Source organism: Conger conger, chromosome 15 (assembly GCF_963514075.1).
Source record: "Conger conger chromosome 15, fConCon1.1, whole genome shotgun sequence".
Taxonomy (NCBI): domain Eukaryota; kingdom Metazoa; phylum Chordata; class Actinopteri; order Anguilliformes; family Congridae; genus Conger; species Conger conger.
In genome coordinates, this window is record NC_083774.1 from 25,842,748 (window position 1) to 25,864,437 (window position 21,690).

General features: G+C 44.0%; 1 protein-coding gene across 1 annotated transcript; it reads right to left on the reverse strand.

The window, feature by feature from the left end:
* Nucleotides 1-7,818: 7,818 nt before the first annotated feature.
* Nucleotides 7,819-21,210, reverse strand: LOC133111955 (collagen and calcium-binding EGF domain-containing protein 1-like). The gene is made up of 11 exons (XM_061222604.1): nt 21,146-21,210; nt 18,749-18,829; nt 12,334-12,386; nt 11,749-11,883; nt 11,113-11,250; nt 10,792-10,928; nt 10,146-10,257; nt 9,911-10,050; nt 9,769-9,804; nt 9,486-9,521; nt 7,819-9,393 (listed from the first exon to the last, which is right to left on the reverse strand). The coding sequence occupies exons 1-11, from the start codon at nt 21,157-21,159 to the stop codon at nt 9,226-9,228; spliced, it is 1,050 nt and encodes a 349-aa protein (XP_061078588.1). The 5' UTR covers nt 21,160-21,210; the 3' UTR covers nt 7,819-9,225.
* Between the last annotated feature and the right edge of the window lie 480 nt (nt 21,211-21,690).

Here is a 21,690-nt window from a genome sequence, read left to right on the forward strand (position 1 = left end):
CATTAATGGCATTTGGCAGACGCTCTTATGCTGAGCGACGTACAGTTGATTAGACTAAGCAGGAGACATTCCTCCCCTGGAGCAATGCAGGGTTAAGGGCCTTGCTCAAGGGCCCAACGGCTGTGCGGATCTTATTGTGGCTACACCGGGATTAGAACCACCGACCTTGCGGGTCCCAGTCATTTACCTTAACCACTACACTACAGGCCGCCCACTCGGAGAGCACAATGGTATGTTTTCACAAAACCTATCAGTCCTTCAATCAAGTGTTGGCAAGGGCACAGTTCTTTTTGCAGACATAATATACACCTGCAATTACACTAATTTAGGACATACAATTACCTAGTCTTTAGATGACCTGTCAGTTTACCATTATTTTCACTGAGATGCCAGAAACATGATTAATACTAGGCATCAAAACCAATTAAATATCTGACAGACACCTAGGCTAGATCAACTGTCATCTCTCTCCGATGCAGCATTGATGGCTCCATTATACAGAACGCTGTCTCTGTGTAACAGATCGCCATTTTCAAGTCTCCCATTCAACTAAATCCCCGGTGTCCGTGTGATGTAGCCAGCTAAGCCATGTGTACACAGTGAAGAATGTACATTCACTGTGAAAGGAAGATCAAAAAGAATGCAGACTACTGTTGCTGTATTTAATTACATCCTGTGTATGCCGTCAGAGGCCTTTATGAAGGCACACGGTGTCATTATTGTTACGACTATGCCTTTTCTCCACTGCGTGGTTTTTCATGGCGTGTCTCTTCTCTTCGGCCCTGCTCACCCGCCTCGCTCCCTCCCAACCTGTACACCCATTCATCAAACTCAATGCCAGCGATGTTCCACATTCTTCATGAACTGAATGGTAATATCACATCTCTGGCTTTATGTAACAGAAAAGGAGCGCGATCGCTCACGACACTTTGACTCACTGACCTGCCGGTCACTCCACTCAGTTTATCAAAGAGGAATAGACACACAGAAGGGGCAGACATGAGGTGAAAGACTTATTTAAAGTACTGACTGGGTTAAAGTACAAGACGGCATTGACCATGACAGAACTCAACCAATGGTCCATATCTCCGCTGCCCCTCCTCCACAGGGTGAAGTATTTAGAGTCTAATCTGATGTTTAGAGAGAAACCCGCTCTGGGCTGACAATGGCGGCCAACTTCTCATATCAGAGCAGGGCTTCTTAGGCCCAACGTGAGTCAAATAAATCTGTAATGTTTACCCAGTAAACTCATAACGCTGATTATCTGTGATAAAAACCATCACACTGGGACGCATTGGAACAGCATGTGCGGCACTAACCCCAACCCCAAACAGCTGCTCTGTACATTTGCCGTGTGAAGTTGTAATACTTGTTTGATTTGTGGTTTTAGGTCATGTCACACTCCCAGCATGTGGCTTGGCTCCGGCATGCATACTCTGAGGCTGTTTTTCTGTTTTATGTAACAGTTAAATGGACAAGCTGCAGGTCGTGATGGGAATACAGCAGAAATGTTTGCACGGCGTTGACAACACCTGCTACTACTCGTTTGTGCACTGAGGAATGCCGCATTAAGAAATAACTTCCTCGATTGATGTTTACACTGACATACAGTAGATTCTTGAGACCTTGAGACATGTAGGTTATTGGAAAAACCTCCTTATGAATTATGGAAATATGGAAATACAGGTCATTGCTATATGAACAATTTGATCACTGTAAAGGTAGGCCATGGAATCAACTATGACTACACTCAGTGGTGCACCACACACATTACACATTTAGTCATCACTTGGTTATGGATTTGCTAAAAGTTTGCACTGGAATTTAGCATGCACAAACTAAAAGTGTATACCAGCAAAAATCTTAGAGCATACTGTGTCGGATTCTTACTGTAATTTCTCTTGAGTTTGTGTCCTTTTTTTGCCAGAATGCATTCAATGTGGGGGTTCAAGAGTCAGAGTCATATGGGACTACTGATGGTCAATGGAAAACTAAAATAAAGGACTGTTTTCTGTAAACTGTTCCCTTCTACAACTTCTCCAAAAGATAGCCAGAGCCGTTGTTAAAGAAAGTCACATGTGCAAAGAGCAGATGAGGAATCAGAAGAACTCTGAAAACATTGTTTAGTAGACAGTTTGGAGGCGAGGCCACGCGTACTGTATTTCCCAAACCCTTTATATTAACAAACCACATCCTGCATTACATGTGTGCAACAGTTGCATGCATCAATTTTTCTCATGATGACTAATATTTCCATTCCGAAAAACAGTATGACATTGATTTAGAAATGTTAAACAAAGTTGATCTGAAGCAGAGAACGGGCAGAAGTAATTTTATCAATGGCAGCAGAGAAGAATGAAACAGTTGTGAGAATGGCACCTCCCACATGCCTGATGGGAACTCATAGAGCTGACAGGCGAGGGGATTGGTCCTCCAGGCAGCCTCACACCCAGAGGCCATACTCTTTCCCTTAAGAATGAGCGTGGCGTCTCCCCCGACCTGTCAGACAGGTTTGCTGTTTGCTGCGCTGCACTCTGCATGCAAGCAGCTTGTAAACGACAGAGGAAACCAGGGAGTAGAGGCGAAACGCCCGGAGCTAGGGGAGTTTACACAGAGCCTGCGCTTTTATCCACCTGACGGATATCTCCTATCCTTTCAAACGCAGCTATAATGACAGTAAAGCACAACTATTCCAGTGACAAATATCTGAATGATTTAGGCTGTTTAGACACCTTCTAATACACATGACAAAGGAAATGGAAGGAATATCTATGTTTCCTGTTTTTTGTCAGGCCAAGAGAACCAGTATGTGATGCATCATACGCTTATTTTAGTGCAATTTATACATGCGTATAAAGTGTATACACATGTGCACAGCTGTACATGTGTTAAAATCATTGAAATGACAAATTAGTCATTATGAATGTAACATTAGTCCATTGCACGCTTTCAATGAATTTCAATTTCGGAAAAAGTCAAAGCATTTTTTTTTCGATATTACTTCATTTGTTGAGTAAAACTGTATGGAATTTGCGTCCAGCGCTCAAATCTCCACGGGGCAATGTTTCTCTCTGGAGAATGATGAAGCTCAAAGCACACTGCCCCTCTGCAGGCTGCCAGTCTATGGGCAGGAGGAGAGGTGGAAGAAATCTGGGCTACATTTGGCAGCCCTGGAGCTCTGGCCTGAGGCCAGGTGAGCTAGCGTGTCAAGGTGTTCTAGCTTCAGACCACGCCTGCACCTGTCAAGTGCTCTCTGGCATGCACGCTGGTTCCGTGTAGGAACTCAAGTGTGAGAGTGTATCTGTGTGAGCATCTGTGTGTCTGTGCGTGAGTGTGTGTGTGTGTGTGTGTGTGAGAGAGAGAGAGAGCTCATCTATTTTGTTTCATTCAGGTTCCTCAAATTCACTTACATATCCTGTTGTTGTTTGACACCCTGTGATTGATCTGATCCCTGCAGTGGCTGTGCAGGCCATGACATAGGCACATATTTGTTAAGCCACCATAAACAGGCCCAGCTCTCAGGTTCTCATCCATACCTGCGCACTCAGTGGGCTGGTTACATAAAGCCTGGGGAATGTATTTCTACTTATTTCTCTTTATTGTCACATCCAAACTCTTCACTGTCTATCTCTGTGGCGAGGGCTGCTGACTGGCTCACTCAGTAAAACACTGCCTGACTGAGCACCATGGTCTCAGGTTGAATCTGACCTGTGCCAGGGGCCGGCAGCCCCACAGGGGGACTGCATAACTGGCGCTGCGATGCTCAGGGATACGGGAGGGATACGGCCAGTAGGGCCATCATTGTTCATTCACCCTCTTGAGCTGGCAGCAGGAGCATGCTGTAGTTCACAAAATGGATATTCCAAAATTTCTGTGGGATTGGAGTTGCCAAATTTAAAAAATCTTGTCACAGATAATGCCTGAATGAGACATACTGTAGTAAATTCCCCAAAATGTATCGCTGAAAAAATTTTAATTTGTTCTCTCACTTCCTTTATCTGTTTTTCAAGAGGTCCAAGTCAAAGCTTAAGAGTCCACTAGCTCACAATGAATGTGGAAAGCACAAATTTTCACAGCTACAGCCATTTCCTATTATCACCCACTCACAGCGAAAACAGCTCAGACACCCATGTAATCACACAAGTTCTACTGTAGACAGAAATAAATTCAAGCTGTACTTGCAAGTGACCACTGTATTTATGAGACTATTTTTTAGACTTACTAAGCCTTCTGCTGCTATGTCCTATCCACTTAGAGGTTTGACGCATTGTAATCAATCTGGCCCTTCTCCTATGACCTCTCTCATTAACAACGCGTTTCTCCCCACAGAACTGCTATACACTGGATGTTTCTTGTTTTTCGCACCATTCTCTGAAAACACCAGAGACTGTTGTGTTGAAAGTCCCTGGAGATCAGCCGTTTCTATCTGTAGCTGGGCACCCCATAATAATCCACACCCCTCCAATGCTTGGATGCCAGGATTAGAGATTGCATTGTCATTGAGTTGAGTGCTAGGCAGGTTGAGGGGATTTCTCCTTTGGGTGTGTCCCTGCTCCTCCAATGTAAGGCTACTCCTGCTCAGAACAGAACAATAAACAATAATTTGATGATAAAAAAACAGACAGCTGGCAGATTATAGTTAATGCTGCCATACTTTTTCTTCTAGAGGCATAGGCTAACATGAGTGATTTTGCCTTACTGTAACCTCATAAGGTCCATGGGCCTATCAAATGCCATATGCCATCCTAGGACCAAGCCCAGAGGGAATTGGCTGCGAACAACCAGGTTAATGTGAAGAATTACAACTGCACTGTCATTGCCAACATCAAAAGGACCAGAAAAGCCTCCCGAATTGTGTCGTCCAAGGAATGTAATCAGATAACCGGCCTCCAGTTTCTGTCTGGCTTTGAAAAAGCAGGAATGAGAAGGACAAGGTCAGCGCAAGGTCACAGGTGAAATATTGAGATGAGAGTGGCGCCGCAGCTCGGGAAGGCCTGTGGAGGGCCAGCTGTTTTCGGCCCCCATGCAGCACAAAATGGCTTCTGCAGAGGGGTGTGTGCACCTTTGTGCACAGTGCCAGTCCTGAGCGGATCCACTGCTCTCAATGACACACATATGCATGCACCCACGAACACGCACACACACACACGCGCGCATGCACACAAACACACACACAGACACACACACACGCGCATGCACACACACACACCCACACACATACACAAACACACACACACATGCACACACACACATGCAGGCACACGCAAGCGTACATATACACACACACACACACACACATGCAAGCACACATATACACACGTTCTCATGGCACTCATATCCACAGGACTGTGTCACACAATTACATTACATTATATTATAGTCATGTTATAGTAATTTAGCATGTGCTCTTTTTTGCAATGTGCAAGAGCAACATACAATGAAACTAATGAACTAATGTGGCCTCTGTAGGCAGAGGCAGGACTGATAGTTTTACTTGGTGGTGGTGTTTACATGGCATTTGGACATTTTCCATCTAGAAACAAGCACACATAAAAACAGTATGAAAGGCAAACTAACATTTCCCACGCCCCCCAGGGTTTTGTGCCCAGTCCTAGTCTCGGTTTACCCACGATTGCAATGCCAAATATAACAATAACACTATTATAAGTTTGCTGATGGTACCACAGTAATAGGTCGGATCACCAGTAATTATGGAAAACCCTATAGAGACGTAGTAAAAGATATGTTCATGTGATGTCATGAGAGCAACCTTACCCTTGATGTCCAAGAGAAAAAAAAGATAATTCACTTTCAAATCTCAACTTTCAACTGATCATTTACTCTGAAACAGAGAGTAAGACTCACCTTTACCATTATGATATTCACAACTGAGTTGCCATGGAAACAGTGGTCAAATTCAATTTCCTGGGCACCCATATCAGTAACAACTTAATATGGCCCCTTAATCAAAAAAGCACACCAAAGCCTGTACTTTCCGTGCCCGCTGACATTGTTCGGTATGGACGCACAGACCCTCATTATTTTCTATACCTGCCCATTACAGAGCATTTTAAACAGCTGGGACAGAAACAGCACAACACATGACAGGAAGGAACTACAAAGAGATGTAAGGACTGCCTACTCCCCCCATTCAGGAGATTTACAACAAGACTGCTAAAACAGCCCGTAACACCCACTCCCTGTTCTCTGCTAAAATAACATAACCCCACTCCATGTTCTCTGCTAAAATAACATAACCCCACTCCATGTTCTCTGCTAAAAAAAACATAACACCCACACCCTGTTCTCTGCTAAAATAACATAACACCACTCCATGTTCTCTGCTAAAATAACATAACACCACTCCATGTTCTCTGTTAAAATAACATAACCCCACTCCATGTTCTCTGCTAAAATAACATAACCCCACTCCATGTTCTCTGCTGAAATAACATAAAACCACTCCATGTTCTCTGCTAAAATAACACCACTCCATGTCCTCTGCTAAAATAACATAACACACTTCCATGTTCTCTGCTAAAATAACATAACACAATTCCATGTTCTCTGCTAAAATAACATAAAACCACTCCATGTTCTCTGCTGAAATAACATAACACCACTCCATGTTCTCTGCTAAAATAACATAACACCACTCCATGTTCTCTGCTGAAATAACATAACACCACTCCATGTTGTTAAAACAACATAACACCACTCCATGTTCTCTGCTAAAATACAGCCCATAACATCCCTTCATGATTGAAATTCAATGCTGCAATGTGTTGTCTAATTTGTAATATGTGTTATTTTCTTTCCATCAGTTTTGAATAATGCATGCTATATATGTATAGAATATTCAGATAGGTATACAATATAAAAATGTGATATCATTGTCACAAGTTCAGCTGCAAGTAAAATCCAAAGTTAGTATACACCTATTTTTCTTTGTTCATCGTACCACCTCTTTTCTTCTAGGCATGTTTCTAGAGGCCACACTCCCCATTACATAAAGCAGCAAAACATGCTGATAGAAACGTCGTGTTATGCTTGTCTTCAGTCGCAGATCTCCATGATGGACTCTCCAGATCAGGTGCACTGCCATCCACCGGGCAAATTACGAATAGGCCCTTGAATGCAACCTGAGAGACAGGCTAAGCCCTTTAAGCTGGCACCATTCTTGAATTGTTTCGGGTGTGTCCTCGTAGCTTGTTATCAAACAACATAACAGCAACAACGTGGAGCCCTGGCTGCAGGTAGAGGGCGGAAGTGTCCTGTGGCAGTCCCGTCAAACGCACACCTTCACCTGGAGAAGCGGATGTCCGAACACAGCTGAGAAGTGTAGATGCTTTTAGAATACTACAAACCCAAAACAGTAAATCTCATACTGGAGTAACTATGTATGTAAGCACCCTAGCTCCTCATATTGCAATATGTATCACAACACCAGAGCCATGATATGACATATGTCAGGATATGTGGCTTATCACGATGTATGAAGTGATACCTCATCATAAAAATACAAGAATTGCATATTGAGGTTCTGCTACCCGCAGTAGAACCTGATTACGCTGAATAGGTCTTCAATACATGTGTTGATTTGCAAATTAGCAAAGATTATATTGCCTTATTAGGATATGGGGGTATAACCCTATGTTTTACTTGAAAATAAATATGATGATATACACTATGGTAATACTACTTATACCATACTGATAAGAGCATCACAGTCAAAACCATAATGTGAGTTGTTAATATCTTGATAGAAAACTATTGCTGACGATTGTAATACAATTATTTATTTACTTGAGCTTAATCAAAAACAAGGCCCACAATTTTGATACCATAGCGTATTATTATCCTATTGATAGTCATCTGATAATATGAATATTCTTACAAGCTTGCAACATTCAGCACATGCAGTAACCCAAATTACACAGATTTTCTCCTGATCTCTTTAAAGGATTGCTTTCAGAAATCTCCAAAACATTCACACGCCAGCTGTTTAGGCCGATGCAGCAGAGACTTAAGTTGAAAGAATGGAACAAAGCAGTCCAAACAATGTTGTTTTTGTGCTGCATGAGAAAGAAACAAGCATGAAGAATTATGTAATGAACAAGAGCATTTTAGGGCCAAGAAAATTGCATTGCCAATACCTGCCACTTCCAAAACAAGGCTTTTCATATGCAATAGCACCCCCTGCTGGATGTAAAGGAAATGCCCATAGGCAAGAACTTTGATTGAGAAAGCAGGCACGTGAGATTTGTTCAATAGCTCTTACACCCTACCTTCATCTACTTCTAACATTGTTTTCTCTCGCTCACTTGCTCACATATACACCCGTACACTGTGGAACAATTCACAGTCCAACATCCAAACATTGTTTAAATTAATGCAAAGCACACAGGTAAACAGGTACACATCCAGAATCCAGAGAAAACCTCCACGTGTAATAATAAACATGTTCCCCAGCACAACTCACACACCATTCCACCACACAATGATCAGCTAGTAATCCAACACTCTAATCCCTCAGGGTTGCTCAGTACAGCATGGTCAAATGAGGGTGATGCAATCACTACAGCACAGCTGGTGTTTCAGGATCAATGATCTACTAATAGGCCAGACTGGCCCTTTAAGGACCTAAACAGAAAATGAGAGACAGGTTGTGGAGACACACATAGAGGTAATTAAAAATATATATATATTTAGCTGTACAATTGCTGTCAATACTGTATATATATTTTTAAATAGGAAGGTCCCCCGTAAATGGCATTGTCCTTGTTTTGATGTTCAGTAAATCAGAGAGGTCACATTGGTCCGGGTAACTGTAAAGGGAGCCGCACTGTTATTAACATTAAAGCCAATGCTGGTGCCGCCCAGGACCAGCTGTCATCTGACCGTTCTTCGGCAAACGCGCAAATACATTCCACAAGGCAGAGGCAACTTCACAGCAAGCCATTTGTTTTGCATTTGAGTGGAATCCCATTGAGCAATGTTCTCTAAACAGTTCCGCTATCTTGGAAGTACACAAGGAAATGTCAAAACTGTTGATGCCAGCCACAAAGCAGGCAGAGGGCAAGCGTTTTAAAGCATTTGCGCGTCCCAGGACAATGAATGTACATTCAGAGTTTGTGCTGGAATATTTATTTTTCTTCTCTGGCATTTCCTTTAGGCGGCGCTATACCTGAGACTCCCAGTGTCAGGTGCTGTGCGATACCTCCTCTAGTCCCCCGAACCCCATTCATTACGAGCATTCTCTCTGCTAGACAGAGGCGGGTCCTCCAGGGCCACGCCACGCCCGTTCCTGAACACCTGCTCCTGCAGCTCCATGATGTCATTGCGAACGTCGGCCAGCATCAGCAGGAGGAAGTCGAAGGAGCCGGGAGGTCCCTGGAGACAAAGCGGGACACGGTGTTGGAAGACCGCAGGGAGAACAGAAAGCTCTTACTTGGTTTAACAGTCTTAGGTACATCAGGACTCACCGGTGGGCCTCTCGGACCAGGAGGGCCCCTGTCCCCCTGCAGAGTAGATACAGGTAAAACACATACACTTAGACATTTTACACACACTTTCCTTCCACATTAATAATTCCTCATAGCTATGGACACTCGGGGTACAGAGGAAACCCTCCACATGTTCACACCAGCTGGGGTCTGTGCACATGGCAGAGGTTTCTCTCTGGACATCTTCAAACACTGGCAGGTTAACCTCACACATGTACTGAAGTAACACATCCATAGCATTAACAGATAAAGATTAAACTACCTTCTTCCCATCTCTCCCTGGTGCACCTGCCGGGCCCTGTGGAAACAGAGAGGAACCAATCACAGCTGTAGGGCAGAACTGCTATTGAAGCACACTGAACAGGACTGGCTGCAAATTATCACTGCACACACATTGACCTCACCACTGGGCCCCTGCGTCCTCTCTTAACATGCCCCAGGTCTGGCTCTGGCCCCATGGGGCCCATGTCCCCCCGTGGCCCCTGAGGGCCGGGTGGGCCCCTGGTTCCAGATTCCCCTTTCCCTCCTGGTAGTCCCAGCATTCCTATGCCAAGGTAAATGGACAACACAGAGAAAGCAATGTAAATACCTGTAGTGCCTTTGTGAACTGACATATGTGTTCATCATCAGAAAACACACCTGGTGCTCCAGGGGGTCCGGGGGAGCCAGGTAGAGTGGGGGTGTTAGGCCCTTTCACCCCCCACCTTTGTGATGGCTTGTCACTGCTGTTGGGTAGGTCTGGGGACGGTATCTAAATCATACAGAAACATGAACACAGGGTTGAGCTCTGTCTATGGATAATAATATCCTGCAGTTCTTCTGATGCAAAGCTAATTGGTCTTCCACAATCTGGCATCTCATCTATTCTGTTTTTTCAGGGAATGTGAGTTGTAATATGAGTCTATATGCAGTATGTGGGCGACATGGCTCAGGCAATAAGAGCAGTCGCCTGGCAGTCGGAGGGTTGCCGGTTCGATCCCCCGCCCGGGCTGTGTCGAAGTGTCCCTGAGCAAGACACCTAACCCCCAAATGCTCCTGACGAGCTGATTGGCGCCTTGCATGGCAGCCAATTGCGGTTGGTGTGAGTGTGTGTATGAATGGGTGAATGAGAAGCATCAATTGTACAGCGCTTTGGATAAAGGCGCTATATAAATGCCAACCATTTACCATTTAGTATGTTTTTTACCTGTTTAGCCCTCTCTGAGCTGACCTCTATTTGTCAGCTTGGTAGATCTCTGTGTTTATAGAGTAGATGCCCCATACCCAGATTAGCTGTAGGACACACCTGGGGGCTGGGCGGAGCACTAGTCAGCCTCAGTTTCAGCTGCAGTAGGCTGGTCCTCATGCTGATGAAGTCCTGGCAGGTGAAGGAGCAGGACCCAGCACTAACCTGAGTGTCCGACTTCCCACCCGAGGCACTCACTGAGAGAGAGAGGGAGAGGAGAGAAAGAGAGAGTGAGAGGGAGAGAGAGAGTGTGTGAGAAATGGAGAGAAAAAGAGAGGGAGAGAGAGGGGGAGGAGAGAGATATCAAATAAACAGTATGCTGCACAGAGAGGGAGCTCCAGTCGGTCGGTGCAGAGAGGGATCCAGCGGCGATAGACTCACGGTTGTGACGGGGGACGCAGGATCGCTGGTCGACGCCCAGGCTGTAGCCGCTGTGACAGTGACACAGGAAGCTGCCCGGCGTGTTCTCACAGGTCTGCTCACACACTGTGCCATTCGACTCCACACACTCATCCACATCTGAGAAAACAAGACACAGATCCAGAACCTTCTCCGTAGGCTTTGTGCATCGCACTGTGATCAGTTTGGAGCTGCCACGCTAAATATTAAGATCAAAATGACTAATGACCAATTACTAAATGTGTTTCAAAGTGATAGGTTATGGAATGAATAATCCCAGAGCTGTGATATTAAAAAGTAAAAGTACAGTAGTTAAAAAACAAACAGCTGGTTGTACTACCCACAGTACTTGGAAGTTTGTTTGAAATCCTGGAGTCCATAGGAAAGAGAGCAGATAGAAAGTGATATCTGGATGAAGGAGCAAACAGAGAGAGCCAATTGGTTAAATGGCCAGATGAAGAAACAGACACAGAGAGACAGACAGTATTAATTGGTTGAGAGAGACAGGCAGCGCGGGCTGGATAGCATGGTTTGGGTATCTCAAGGGGAGAGAGACAGGCAGCACTGGCTGGATAGCAGGATTTTGGTATCTCACAGGTGAGAGGACAGTGGACTGACCGAGGCAGTATGGGTACTGGTGACTGCGATGACGCTCTCGATCAAAGCGAAACCCAGGGTAACAGGTGCAGACGACCCGTCCGAAGTGGTCAGTGCACTGCTGCTCGCAGGGGGAGGCCGCACACACATCCACACCTACAGCACAGAGAGGCATGTGAGGGTGACGTTATACCAAGACCCACGCATTCTGATACAGCAACACAGTGTGTAGAGATAGCCTCTGTACACTTGTACATTCGCCGAGACAAAAACAACCAATATTTCATTCAATTAATGCTTCCGGCATTGCTATTGCTATTGCTGTGTTGCAGCATTCAAGGAAATTATAGTCTCTAACATGTAACATAACACATGCTAACACATGCATTAATCATAAAGTGTGCTATTGCCTTCTTGTGGTCAGTCAAATTCCTTGGAATCAGTAATACAAATTATTCTGATAACTTTTATTACTGAATGGCAATGGCGACTGAATGCAGTCCCATCCTTAATGCACAGAATACCACACCTCTCCCCATTGTCAAAGGTGCTCAAACAGAGATTTCTCTCTCGTGGTATGAATAGGGAGTTTATGTTTTCACCTACTTTCTGGTATGCACTGGCCCATCACAAATCGGTACCCCTCACAGCATCTCCTCCTGAAATGGAAAAATGTGTCTCATGCACACGAAGAAACCCAGTGCACATTGTGAAAAATAAATAGCTAAAAAAATAAATAGCTTCCTCCTAGTGTCTGTGAGGCATTGCAATTCCACATTTCCTGCCATCTGTTTGTTAGAATCTGCGGTTTTCAAAGCATACAGTATCATTCCAGAAGAGTACATCAGTTCAGGCTCTTTGCCGCATGAACGGTTTGTAAACTGCCACAGACAGAGAAATCTACCATTAGTTCAGGCTTTGTTCTTCAGTGCTTGCAACAACAAAGGCGCAGTTTCAAATTGTAGAACCAGTTACTGGAATTAGGGAATTAGAGATTAAACAAAATATTGGGTAAATGAGATTGCAATGCAAAAATAACACAGACAAAACAGATGTCAAGGTTTCAACCAAGATGACGGAAGCATTGTATTCCTAAACTCACTCAAAACCCACAAGTCACTCTTCCTTGGATGAATAAATTAATAAGCATACCAAACAGATGAAAAGATGCGGCATCACTACAGACATTTAAGAAAAAAAATTCTTGATATGGTTTTGTTGATCTAGATCACAGGTGTAAAACTCCAGTCCTGGAGAGCTGTAGTGTCTGCTGGTTTTTGGGGTGTTCTGGGTTCATTCAAGTCATTGATTGGTTAAAGTATCCACACACCTTGTTCTCAAGGCCTTAATTGGCCTTAATTGGCAGCTGATTGAAAGGAAACCACAAAAACCCGCAGACACTGCGGCCCCTTGGGGATTCAGTTTGACACCCCTGATCTAGATTAATCTATGTGATGGACGGATGGGATGTCCTCATTGCTGTTCCCAGAACAGAGCCAGGTTGGCACACTGGTGGATACCCCATTCAGTGAACAGACCCAGGGCTCCCCACATTTCTGCCTGAAGGCCTGGACCTGACAAATATAGGGCCCAAACAGAGACCCTGCTGTAAGACATACATCAGGCAAATCTGTGGACGACCAGGGCTTCTTCTCAGCTCAGCTCCATAAGCATACACAGATACTATATGAACTCAACCGCCCATTCCCACGCTCAAGTTCCCATGCTGCCAAGAATGTGTGTGTATGTGTGTGATGCCCAACTACCCGAGTAGAGCTTGTTAACATTGGCTAGGATCGTTAGCGAAGGTGAACCCTGACATACCAAGGCTTGTTAAACCACCCGGGCTCAGGAGAAATAGTCCCTGTGAACGTTCCCCTCTGCTTTCCCCACTTTTTCTTTTTTCTTCATACCCTCCATGTGACATACTCCTTCCTGTTTTTGTTTTGTTCTGCTGATAAAGGGTAGCAGGCACGATTTACATATTAGTTTGTCCCAGCTGGTTCCACACATTGACTTATGAGTCACTCAGATGTTGGCTCCAGAGAGTCATCACTGGACCAGCCAGGCTATGTTCTCAGGCTCCATACTTTCTCTCTGTGCCGCAGCCAGCAACCCCATTATTGTACACTGTGGCAAACTGCTGGGACACTGCAGGGTCCACATGGTGCCTGACTGATTGCTGATTGTTTCCAAGACCATTGCAGAACAGTCAAGGGAACAACAGCGGTAAACCAGGCCACACTACGTTACCTACTCCTAAACTGTAGTTTTTCATATTTGTTTACAGCCATGTAAGTTATGTGTGTGCTAATGAGCTGGAGTGTACTACAAAGAAATAATGTCTATTATCTCCGAGCCACAGGGCTTGGAGAGGGAACAGAGCGTGGACAATTTAGGGTATGGTTTCCATAAACAGACCAAACGTCGTGACTTAATATGTGTCCTTTTGTGCAACGGAGGGAACAGAGTGTTCTGTGACATTGTTTGAGAAACATGAAAGTTGTAAACATTGAGACAAACCAAAATGGTCTTTATGTCTTTAGATATTGGCACCCAAGGTGGGGTTGTACATATCCAATTCCCACCCCAACTTGGAATGCCCAATTATTTGTAACCGTAGTCGCAATAATGCTCAAACTCCATGCTGATTTGGGAGAGCGAAGACGTCCGTGAGTCTCCGCTGAAACTTGTTGTCGCCAGCCTGCTCCTTTTCACACCACAGCCCACAGCTAAGCTTACACAGGATGGAGTTGGAGGAAGACCTTTCACATGTGGCTTTGGGCTGCAGCCCACAGGCACCCCGATTGACCAGCAGGGGTCGCTAGAGAGCCGTGAGACAGGGACCCCAGGCCGCCTGAACCCTTCCGTACCCTGGGCAACACAATCAGCCATTATTCATGACATTATGGGACTACCAGCCACAGTAGCACTGCCATCCATGCAGGGCAGCATAGTGCTTTAAACGAACGAGCCACTGCCCAATGGTCAGCCCAATGCTGACCATTAGAGGAGGAGCTCACTCACAGAGACAAAGCCCTCACACCTCCCCAAAATATTATTTAGTTAGGGCCTACTCTGGGCTTTGGGGGGTGGGGGGGGTTGGGGGGGGGGGTGGTACAGTAAGTGGTCTGTACAGAACTGCCCCCCCCCCCCACCAAACACTCACAGGTAAGAGTCAGGCTGAATGTTTTCATGCATATTCTAGGTTAGAGAATATATGTAATGAAATCAGTCAGCCTTAAAAAACATTGACGAATGACTAACTATGCAAAGTATGTCAACATGCTGATTATTAAAGGAATAATGGAGGAATAGGGGTTAAAGCAGACATGTCTACCTCACCATAAAGGCAGGTATATCGTCATTCCAGTGAATTCCCCTTGTTGGGATGAAATGCTGCATGCAAGCAGAGGCTTCTTCTCTCTGGACTTGCTTGTCTGTGCCGTGGGTGAGCATGTGGCCCCCTGTGTTTATTTACTCTGACAGCGCACTTCCAGATCCGTGTCCAGATTCCTTGGGGACATATCAAAGTGGCGGACGCCATGATTCCAACAGAGGGCACTTTCACTGAGCGCCGAGGAGCTCCAGGACAGCTGGGCTGCTGAAAAACACTGGTGCAAATCCTCTTTCTTTCTCTCCCCATCTCTCCTCATTCACTCCTTCATTCTCTGCTGCGATGGTCAGTGCCAAATTAACTGCATCCTTTCCACTGACAGGCCAATCGCCAGCAACTGCAAGCACTCCCTCTCCCATCCAAATGACACGACGAGACCTTTCACCCTAGTGGTGTTTCAACCGGGAATACACACTGATGACCTGATATGTTGGCCCTAAAACTACTGTATAGGTAAAGAACAGTTTTAAAGAGTTTTAGATTTGAATCCCACAACAGTAAGCGCTCCCTCTGCCAAAAAATAAGGAAGGAAGGAAGCCCATACCATTCAGAGGATAGTGAAGAGCACTACTGAAGATCAGTGAATCAGTTCTTTGTACGAAGCTGTGTGCTAGCTTCTGCAAGCTATCAACCTTTGGTTGTGCGCCACACATTTCTGTGTATTTTATTGCCAAGTATAACTAGATCCCGAAACTGTAAAACATCACAGTCATTGATTCAACTTCTAGCACTAGAAAATAACTAGCATCTGATTCATAATTCCGAGAAATGGTGACGAAATAGCATAATCAGAACAGATGACTACAGCCATGAATGATGGGATTGAATTACTTCAGGCCAGGAAGTGAATCTCCATTCTGCCTGTCAACAGCTTTGTTTTGAAATTCTGAATGTGGAGAGCAGTTCAATTTAAATTTCAATTGTGTTGTGCTAGACCCCAAAATGCTGTTAATCTGCATGCTGTTGAAAGACCATCACTGGTCAAAGAGAATAAAAAGAAACAGATTTATGATCTGGTGCCTGTGCTCTGATATCTTAATCATTTATGATATATTGGATGCAACAGTAGTCCTCCAGCAGAGCAGAACCGGGTCTACATAGGCTTGGCTGAAGTTCTCCATGGGTGGGAGGCCAATGTCCAATAAAAAGACACAACTTTGTTTCAGGCATATAACCCAACTACTTTCCAACAGACAGTAAATAAAATGGAATCAAGGGCATCTGGCCTTTACTTTCTCCACAGTAACAGGAGCCAAATTTCATAGTTTCATTCTACATCACCGAAAAAATGACACCTCATTTGCCATTACTTACCTGAATACCTGCTACAGTAACAAGTAATAGTGACAACATAGGAGGCATTGAGTTTATATCAGCCCTGGATTCACGTTTTCTTTCTTACACAACACTAACACCCACTGCCCAATTCAAACTTTTAACATGGGTAATAAGACACCCAAATTTAAAGGGCACCCTACGCTGAGGAGTTCACATGCAAAAAATATTTTTTAAATAAAAATCCTAAAAGAAAAAAGAAAAAAAGGAAAATTCAGGACTAATATTACCCAATCCTTCAAGTGACCGCTTACACACATTTACAGCATATTTCCCAGCAGGCCTTCAGAGGCCAGGGTTGTGCTTAATTCCATTTGGATAAAATATAAATCTCCCAAAACTCTCCCCCTTCATCCCCCCTTCACTGTTCATGTCTCTTGTTTACAGCCATGGTGTTTGTTTGTGATTGTCAGCATGGGTAGCAAAAAAAAGCCTAAAGAAGAGTACAGGAGGGGCTGGGAGCATATGGGTCCTGTCTTAATACAGCATTAAAACTGAGAATCTACAGCTGGGAAGAAATAAAAGAAAACATTTATTTAACTAGTTTTTCAAAAAGGGTTGATGTTTCCCAATCTTTTCAGTCTGACCACATGGCCGGGCCTGTGTGCTCTGACGAGAGGAGAGAGGAGGGGGGACAACTGTGACCCATCCAGAATATCAGCCTCACTCCAGGGACACGGTACCACAACAGTGATTTTGACATTCACTCAAGTGGAAACAGACTTGTCTCATTCCATTTCATTCTTTGTGTAAAAAAACACATGCTTAGAGCCAAGGTTTCCGGAAAGATGGAAGATTATGCTGTAATGGTGTAAAGGAGACTTGGAAAGTCAGATATGTTAGCAGATAAGTGGAGATTGTTTGAGGCCCTTGCAGTTTTACAAACATGTAAACACAGTTATGGGCTGTGAAGAAAGGACTTAGAAAGAAAATCCTAGCAAACCCTGATCAAGGAATAATTTAATCAGTTTCAGCCAGTATTGCCTGACCAGTGATAGCAACGATGCTGCACTATTAACAAGAGACTGGCTTGTGAGAGGTAGAGCTGAAACACCAGACAATGCATCTCACAACTCTCACTGCTCACTTAACCTGTTTTCCTTATTCCAAAGCATGCCTTTTGCCACTTCAATACAGATCTCACTCTTAGCTTGCAATCCAAGAAGCTCTCATTGTGTTTTACTAAACCCTGTAATCTAATCAGAAAAGAGTGCATTTTATAATTTATAAATACTTCTCATATCTGAAGTGTTCTGCCTGGTTAAATGGTAAATGGTCTGCATTTCGATGGTGTGTCTATCCAAAGCTCTGTACAATTGATCTCATTCACTCATTCACACACACACACACACACACACACACACACACACATTCACACACCAACAGCAGCGATTGGCTGCCATGCAAGGTCAGGAGAAATTGCTCAGGGACACTTCGACACACCCAAGGATCGAACCGGCCACCCACCGACTGCACTTACCTCCTCAGCCAATGTCACCCCGACATGTGAGATTGACTAATGGGGCCAGAAGCTCATGATGGTGTTCATGAGTGCAGCTGCGTGTTTGACTGACTATGCCCTACTCAGACACAGCTGAGAGAGCAGACTGAGGGAGGCCCCGGGGCCCGTACGTAACCCCACTCCTCTCATCATCACACTCTCCCCGCCCACTCAGGAGAGCCGCGCTGCGGTCAGGGGACAGTACACAGTCAAAGAGAAAAAAGTGGAGACAAAACAGTCATGTGTTTGGGTTGGCACTGCTCACACTATCAGATAATTTCCCCTTTTTTCTGAGTGAAAGCCACTACTGAGGAGAGGAAAAAACCACAAAGCATATTATTTATTTGCTGGAAGAAAAATCTATGTGGGTTTCCAGCTCACCAATAATAGTCCCAGCATGATCTATGCTGGAATGGTATAAACTCTCCTAACCAAAGTGGTCACCTCATATTTCAGCTGATCACAGTGACACTAATTTAAACCCATCATTATTATTACTTGAAATGATATTCAGCAGCCTGGGGTAATCCATACGCCTCCCAGAGTGACATGTGAAGCCCCCAGACACCATGCCTTGTCTGAACCCCATAATCACACAGAGCACAACACTGATTTCAGAGCAAACCAACAGCAAACAGATCATGCAATACAACATCACCCTGAGCCTGCAGCTAGCACAAGCGTTAGTATGATCACCTCGTCATCGTCACACGGCGTGATGAAGAGGGGGATTGTGGGACTGGTTTCGAGCACAGTGAAGCCAGCGCAGGTGGGTGAAAGCCTCTTACCTGAGACAGGTGGTGTTCTGTCCCCCCGACTTAGTGCACAGGTACTCAACTGTCACAATCTTGTCCTCCGGGCAATCCTCCCTTTTCCACAGATGAAGAAAAACAGTTGTAAATAGACAGTAGCATGATGAGTTAGAGGAGCACTACAGGAGTGAATGAAGATAAACGTGACCTTCAGGGCCCCCAGTTTACAGGACTCTACGGCCCATAGCACGAGTACATCAGGCAACATGTAAGGGCGCTCATCCACATAACCAGGATCCTTATTACACTGAAGTGCAAGTGAAGTTGTGTGATAGCCGTTCTCTGTCGCCACAAGACTGGATTGGAACCAGGCTGGTGGTTGGAATGCCAAGGGCATTCTATTTCTGTAACATTTTATTACACTAAATGATTGCAGCCCCAATAGCACCAACTGGGCTTATGTGGAAGAATGAAGAACACCAATGAGAATGATCATTCAACAGTATATTCAGGGAGAATGTCTCAGGTGATTTTCCACCGGCGGTTTCAGTAAGATGTTTTCTGGCCAGCAGCTATGAAGTGCTGAGAGAGCACTTGATGAAAGACACTGGAAATGGGATATGTGCACAAAGAAAATAAAACTACAACAAGCAAACAAAATGAAACAAAATAAAAAACTAATTTGACATAATGAGACAAATATCCTATTGAGTTGTGCCAAAACACCGTTTACTTTGCAGCACTGCATGTCTTAAAAATCATGGCAGCATCGTGAGAAAGAAAAACATACTGTGACTCACTGATTTCACAATAGACTCGGGCCAGACTCCAGAGTGAGCTCAGAGAAACTGCACCCAACTTGTACAGTGCAGCAGACAGCCACTCAATTACCATTTTGCTAAATGATACAGGACTTTCAGTGGATAATTGAAGCCAGACAAAACAGGGGATATTAGGGGATAATATTAGGGGAAAATGTGTCTATGTATACACACAGCAAAACTACTTTAAGACAACAGCAATGTAGGCTCATATGTTTTTACCATGCAGGATTCCTGAAGACTGGGCCAGATGGTATTTGGACATATTTTGGCAGGACAGCATTTCCATGGCTATACTCAGGCGGTATGCAGATACCAACCTCATTCTGGCCTCTACTAATATACCATAAGTCAGCACCACATAGTCGGGGAGAACAGAGATGGTTGACACATGGGTTGGTTGTCACACTGCTTATATCTCTCTAGAAGGTGCTGTACAAAGATTTTGGTATCAAAATGTTCAATCTTGGGGTCAGAGTTCATCCAATTTCATGAATAAGCCACATCATTGAAGTAAAGGGGAGGGGGGAGGGGTTTAATGTTTTTCATGTCAAAAAGTAAACTTTTAAATGTTTTTCTTCTATACTTCTATGCTATTAATTCATTTTCAAACAATGATCAACACTGAAAACTGTTAAGGGAGGGCTATAATTTGTATAGGTTCTTTTTTCATTAGTCTACAACATGTGGCCCTAGCTACAATTCTAGCCAAAATTCTTGTAAAATCTATAGCCTAAAACAAATGTCCATCTCTGCACCTTTTAAATGTTATCTGGTTATGTCCATCAAAGACATGTGCTTTTTACCTAAGCAGTGAATGGTGTGTGTGCCCTGAGATAGACTGGCGACCTGTCCAGGGTGTATTCCTGCCTTTCGCCCAATGTATGCTGGGATAGGCTCCAGCCCCCCTGCGACCCTGATCAGGATAAGCGGGTTCAGATAATGGATGGATGGAGTACCTTACCTCATTGAGAAGTGTGATATGAAAGGTTCACACAGTCAGTGTGTTCTAAATAAACATCTTTGTAATAGAGATTTCAAATTTCTACAAATTTAAAACTTATTTGGTGACTGGAATATTCCTGTTTCATATTTTAAATGTTTAATGTTTAAAGAGATCATTTTTTGTGACAACCAGCCCCATATCAGGTTGTCTTCGTGAGTTTATAATTTTTTCTTATATTAACATAAGGTTAAAAGGTATACATACTATAACCTAAGATTTAAAGGGTTGCAATAGTGTTGAAATGACTCATATGACGTGCTGAAATGCTGAAATGAGTCACAAGTGAGTAAAAAGTGTGACAACCATCTCCGGTCTCCCCTACGTCAGAGAATCTCATGCATTTTATAAGCTCCCAACTTGTCAATATATTCCCTCATTCTTTGGTCCCAAGGGCAGAGACCTTTAAACTACAGGGACACTGGTCGATTTTATAAAATGTATTAAACCTGCCCGGTTTAAACACGGGACATTTTACCTGTAGAAACTAAAGAAAGAAAGAAAGAAAGAAAGAAAGAAAGAAAGAAAGAAAGAAAGAAAGAAAGAAAGAAAGAAAGAAAGAGAGAAAGAAATAAAGAAACAAATAAAGGACGTGTGGAACTAACTTACCAAGTGAGGTGCATTTTGGAGCGAAATGTAGAAGTCCCAGCGAAATCCAACAGGAAAATAAAACAGGCAAGAGAATACGGCAATAATGTTACGCAAAATAGCCGCTCCATATCTGCTGCTATCTCGAAGGATGCTTAAATATTTCAATGCAAAAGGGAGCAAGACTCTGGAAAATGCTTTTGTTTTATAGCCCACTATAGTAAACGTGCAAAAGACCACAGTCGAATGTACGAGCATGTCTTCCGTCTCAAGTGGGTTATATCGAATCGTATCACTTGGCTGACCTAGACTACGAGTCATCCCCGCCTAGATTTGAATTCGTTTTCTCAAGAGCAGATTTCAGGCAGAGGTAAATCTCATTGTGGTAGCCCAAAGTATCTCTTCATCGTCCTCTCGTGGAACAAATCTGCAGTTACAACCGAACCCCCTTCTTTTTCTCTTCATCCTTCCACCTATCTTTGGATTTCCGAATAAAGCCCATCATAAACGGCTACACGATTGTGCCATGAATTAATCCAAATTTGCGTAGTTAAACAGTTTCATTA